Source organism: Octodon degus, unplaced genomic scaffold (assembly GCF_000260255.1).
Source record: "Octodon degus isolate 3935 unplaced genomic scaffold, OctDeg1.0 scaffold00045, whole genome shotgun sequence".
Classification (NCBI taxonomy): domain Eukaryota; kingdom Metazoa; phylum Chordata; class Mammalia; order Rodentia; family Octodontidae; genus Octodon; species Octodon degus.
The window spans coordinates 72944-78619 of NW_004524621.1; the positions used below are offsets into that span (position 1 = coordinate 72944).

The following is a 5676-nucleotide window of genomic DNA, read 5'->3' on the forward strand; positions in this document are numbered from 1 at the left end:
TTTGGTGGCTGGCACTGCACACCTGGGGTTCCAGGGCCAATGCATTATGTGGTACTAGGGATCAGAGATTGAATGTGCTCGCCAGGTAGGTGCATAGACTGCTGAGCTACCTCCCCAGCCTGAGGATTAGGTTTAACATGACAAATCCACCATTCCCATTTCCCTGAGACTTTGAATCCCCTCATCAGCAGTAAAGCATGGGACATAAGGCATCTCTAACTCATTCTCAGTGGATCATCTTTTGATCCACACTTCTGTCAACCAGCTAAACATAGTAAACTTATTGACAGCTTTTTTTTTTTTTTTTTTTTTTTTGGCCAGCTCAGCCCACCCCGAGGACAGTGCTGACAGTGGCATGTGGTATCTGCGGATCAAACCACATTTCCCTGTGCCTGCTTAAGATTACCTAAGCAGGTGCAAGCTATCTCACCGGCCCCTAACAGCTTTTTTGTTTGTTTGTTTGTTTACTCCATGAGCTACAACATTAAATTCAGAGTCTCTATTTAATGAGCCAATATTGACAAACATAGTTTGATGCAGGAGTAGATTTTTTGCCACAATTAAATCCATTCCCTCATTTGCTTGTCAGGGCTCTGCTTATTAGAGTTCGAAAACTCACAAATGTTCTTTGGAACAATAGCAGACCTCCCTAGGGTCCTATAGTCCCTCACCTTTAGGGGCCTTCTGCTATTTGAGCCTTGTTGTGGGCCTAGAGGCAAAAGTGGGTGGTGAAAGTGGATCCTGAGGCACGTCAGCATTATCCTGTTCAGCCAATACCGGATCAGTTTCTTATGGTGCAGGGGAGAGGCCACCACCACAAGGGGTGGAGGTGGGGTTGCCTCCACCAGTGTGTGCGAGGAAATTTCTTCAGGCAAAATAGTCTTATCAGCATGTAGATACTTAATATCCTCAGCTTCCTCGGGATGGGCCCACACATCTCCATCCCACTGTATGAGATCCCGTTCTTTTTCAATTAGTAGCCTCACTTTTACTTCAGATCACCTTTGAGGTAGAGGTTCTTATGTTGTATTTCACAACTTAAATTCTGAGGACCTATGTTTGGATTTTTTGCAGCCTCAGTCCTTTGGCTTGAAGAGAGATGGTTCTTTTTCAAGTCATACTTAGAAATGTTTAGATTCTTTATGTATGTCTGAAGCTGGGAATTTGAATCTTTGTTTTATTCATTTATTTTTGGTTTTTTGTTTTGTTTTGTTTTGAGGCAGGGTTTTACTATGAAGTTCAGGATGAGGCCTCAAACTCTCAGCAGTCCTCCTGCCTCAGCCTCCCAAGTACTGGGATTACAGGTGTGCACCACCAGGCCTGACCAGGAATTTAAATCTTTGAATCACTTGCATGAAGCCTGTTTCTATTAACAAAGGCAGTGACTGATTATTCCCCAATGTTTTTTCCCCAGTACTGGAGTTTGAACCCAGGGCTTTCACACTGAACTACCTCCCCAACACTCCCTCCAGTTTTTAAAATTTTTTTCTTTCTTTTCTTTTCTTTTTTTCTTTTTTTTTTTTTTTTTGCCGGGCATGGTGGCTTAAACCTGTATTTAGGATAATTGTATATTCAAACAGTTCACACTAAGGCCTATCAGTATTGCCCCCATTATCAAGAGAGACCATCGCATCTTTAGTTTTCACCAACTTAGAGAACCATCTCTATAAACTGTTAAAGCTATTTAAAAATTTCATCTTCACATTTCTGTTTCTCTATAGCCACTTCCAGTACCAAAATGTGTAGCACTGCTCACTAGAGATACAGATTTCATTAATATAAGTTGGGCTTCAAGGTAGGCTTAGAGTGCTCACTGCAGAGTCGGGTAGAAGAATGCAGAAGGGCTGTCTGCACAATGGAAATCTGAGGGATGTAGGTGCACGCCTGTAATCCCAGCTCTTGGGAAGCTGAGGCAGGAGAATCACTGCAAGTTCAAGACCAGCGTGGGCTACAAAGTGAGCTCAAGGCCAGCCTGAACTGCATAGTGAGACCCTGTCTCAAAAAAGACAAAAAGAAGAAAAAGTGAAAGGCCCTGAGATCAGTGTAGAGTCCTGTACAAGTTATTATCAGGGAGTTTAAGGGTCTGTGTTAGAAGCTATAAGACAGATGCACAAGGCCAAGACAGACTAGACCTCCTTTGAAGACACAAGTGAACCTTCCTCCTCCACCTGCCCCCTTCTCATTACAGCTAGGTTTCAGGCCTAGTTGCCAGTCACTCCCAGGGTGGTTCTTTCTTCAGTAATTCCATTCAGCCACACTCAGAGCCATGCTAACCTAGTCAGTTGTGTGTTTGTTACTCAAGTTGACTCAGCAGTTAGCTATCACAGAATTTAAGGACTTTCTCCTCTGAGGTAGTCTAAATACAAAGATGTTTTTGGCACATGGGTTTTGGTAGGAAAATGCATACTCATTTGAAGAGGTGATTTCAGAAGGGAAAGTAAACAGCATTACAGTATTTAGAATGTAGATGTTAGAGAACAAGTGATGACAGTACGTGGTTTTCTTATTGAGAATTAGGACTTTTGTGGTGCTTACAGAAATAAGCTCAAAGCAAGTACTGAAAAGGCTCTTAAATTAAGGCTTATTGGATAAAGATGTGTTCAGATAGCTATGTGAATGGGCATCACTATTTTTTTAGTTCAGTTCTGCAAACTCTAGATTAAAAATCAAGCATTGTACTTTTGTATTTTAACCAGATACAAATAAAAATAATTTTTTTCTTTTTAGGATGCACAGAATAAAAAATGTGCCCAAACAGAGAAAAATTTAGGTGAGTAAATTATGTTAATGTGAATTTATTGATAAACCCTAAGGGGAGGTCCATCCCTCCAGTCAGATCAGCATAGCAGATTTATACCTCTTAAAAATGTATTTCTATTTTCTTTACTAAAAACTTAAAAAAAAACACCTTACATAATTTCCTAAATGTTGCTTATTGCAGATGCAGACAGTATTTGTACTCTAATTTGAAAAGCAAAGCATGGAGAATTAAACTGAATTTCTAACATCTTTTTTTATTTTTGAGAATCTATTTTATTTTATGTTTATCCCCAGAGGTCCGGTATTTTATTTTTTCAGTCGGATTTTATTGGTACATTTTAAGTAAGCATAGTGATCACATTCATCATAGAGAATTTGTAGCTGTAAATGATAAAACTTTTTTTCCCCATTCCCCTACTCTCTCCATTTACAAAAACTTTGTTTCCATGAAACTATTTTTTATTAAAATAGAGTTTTAGTCAACAATTAAATATTATTAGTATCTAACTAGCTAAAATATTCATTTTGTGCCTTTTTTTTTTTTTTTTTAATCTCCTTTAACCATTTCCCTCTTTTTTTTGGCAATCCTGGGGATTGAACTCGGGGCTTTGTGATGTAGGCAAGTGTTCTACCACTGAGCTACATTGCCAGCCCATCTCACCATTTTTATTTAGCAGTGTTCATTTATTCAGGGGTGAGCCACAAAGACTAATTTTAAACTTTTTTTAAATTTTAAAGAAGAATTTGACATCTGCAGTGTGTGGTGTAGTAAACCAGTGTCTGACCTGCACGACTACTGTGATGCCATTAAGATATATATCTTCTGGCCACTTCTTTTTAAACATCAGCCCACTTCTGCAATACCACGATTTCATCAGTGTGTGGAGCTCAGGTAAGTTATCTACATTATTCTCTTCTATGAACACCAATAAATGTTTTGCATGGCACTAAGGGATGCCAAATACACTGGAAGGTTCATGCCTCACTCCTTCCTGCTATTCAGTTTTATTTTTGTTTAATTAGGTTGAAAAAGAAAATATTCAGTTTTTAATATAAATGAATATTCTAATGAATATATTCTGAATAGTACTAGATACTGGGCTCAGCACTGAGCCAGGAATGATATACCTTTATAAATATCAGTGCTTAGACTGGGCATGGTGGCACACGCCTGCAATCTCAGCTGTTGGGAGGCTGTAAACAGGCAAATCACTGCAAATCCAATCTAGTAGTGAGACCTTGAACACCCTGTAGACCCTTCCCTAAAAACAAAAAATAAAAAAATGAAAAGATCAGTGCTGTAGTAGAAGAAAGAGAAAAAGATACATTATTTGGTCCATTTCATGGCACACCACTTTTTTTTTCGTAAAGAGACATAGCCATGTATGTCTCAAACCCACATTTATTCTTTAGAATATTTGTATTCGTAAATTATTAATTTTGTTTATTCATTTATCTTTTGAGACAAAGTCTCACTATGTAGTGCAGGCTGGCCTTGAGCTCACATACGTAGCCCAGGCTGGTCTCAGACTCATGGCCATTTTCTGCTTCAGCTCCTGAGTGCTGGGGTGCACGACCACGTCCAGCTTGATGCACTGTTAATTTTAATTTTATGGGGTTTATTATGTTAAACGACGAGTGCTTAGCAGAAAAAGTGTTATAAAAATAAAGTATTGCGTTTTAATATTTATGAAGTGTTTATAAAAAAGCATCAAAATTTTCAACATTGACTGGTTTTTGGTAAACAAGATATAAAGGAGAACAACATAAATTCTTGCATGAACTACAATGAAAATACTAATGGCACTCTACAAAACAAATGATCTTCCGTTGTCACACCTAGGAGTCTTCACACATGACAACAGCACATTCCATATGCAGGTACTGCTTATACTGGCCGCACGTGTGCTTTTCTTTCTTAGCCTTTTTGTAGGACATACTTGACATTTCACTAGTTTTGGTGTTTTGTCAGGAGATTCTTATATGCAATATGTGGTTCACAAGAACACAAAATGTCAATAAAGTATTCTTAATATGTACTAGAATAAATAGTATTTTCATATCAGTTGTGTAATTGCTTACAAAACCTAAGAGATGATATCAGATATAAATTCCTCTATGAAATAAAATACCATCAACACTCTTATTAAAAAAAAAAAAATCTAGGGGTCTGGGGAGATAGCCCATTAGTGCAAGGGCATGAGTTCAATCCCCGGTTCCAAAAAAAAAAAAATCTATATTTCAGTTGTCACACCTAAATTATAAAACAGGATATCTATATAAAAAAATGTCAAATGCATAAAGAGTGCTTAGAATAGACATCAGTACTTACACATAAGCTGTGAATTTGCTTACAAAACCTAAGGTATGCCATTAGAAATCAATTCCTATGTTAACTACAGTGAAATACTGACAACCATTTACCCAAGAAAATCTTCAGTCATCAAACTTGAATAATAAAATAAGACGTCAATATAATATGAAATGTGGGGCCGGCCAAATAGCTCAACACATTAAAGTGCCTGCAAGCAGGCACAGGGGCTGGGGGTTTGATCCCCAGGCCTGCCATGCTGGCCCCGCCCCTGGGGCGCACTGAGATGGCAATTGAGACTGGGCATGGTGATGTACACCTGTAATCCCAGCTCTTGGGAGGCTGTAAACAGGCGGATCACTATGAGTCTGATCTAGTAGTGAGGCCCTGAACACCCTGTAGACCCTTCCATAAATACCAAATATATGAAATGTGTAATGAGTGCTTAGAATAGACACCAACATTTTTACATCAGCTGTGTGCTTGTTTACAAAACCTAAGAGATAACATCAGAAACAAAAAACATGTGAACTACAGTGTAACATAAACAGGCCTATCACAGAAATAATCTTTGCTTCAACTTTTTTTATTTATTTATTTATTTA

At 38.2% G+C, this 5676-nt stretch overlaps 1 protein-coding gene across 2 annotated transcripts in view; it reads left to right on the forward strand.

Moving 5' to 3' along the window:
- The window catches only part of Ttc3 (tetratricopeptide repeat domain 3), a 165682-nt gene that overhangs the window by 49321 nt on the left and 110685 nt on the right, over positions 1–5676 (forward strand). For both annotated transcript variants that reach the window (XM_023715931.1, XM_023715932.1), the window contains exons 5-6: positions 2728–2770; positions 3499–3652. In XM_023715931.1, the coding sequence (XP_023571699.1) occupies positions 2728–2770; positions 3499–3652 (197 nt within the window). The remainder of the gene's footprint in view (positions 1–2727; positions 2771–3498; positions 3653–5676) is intronic.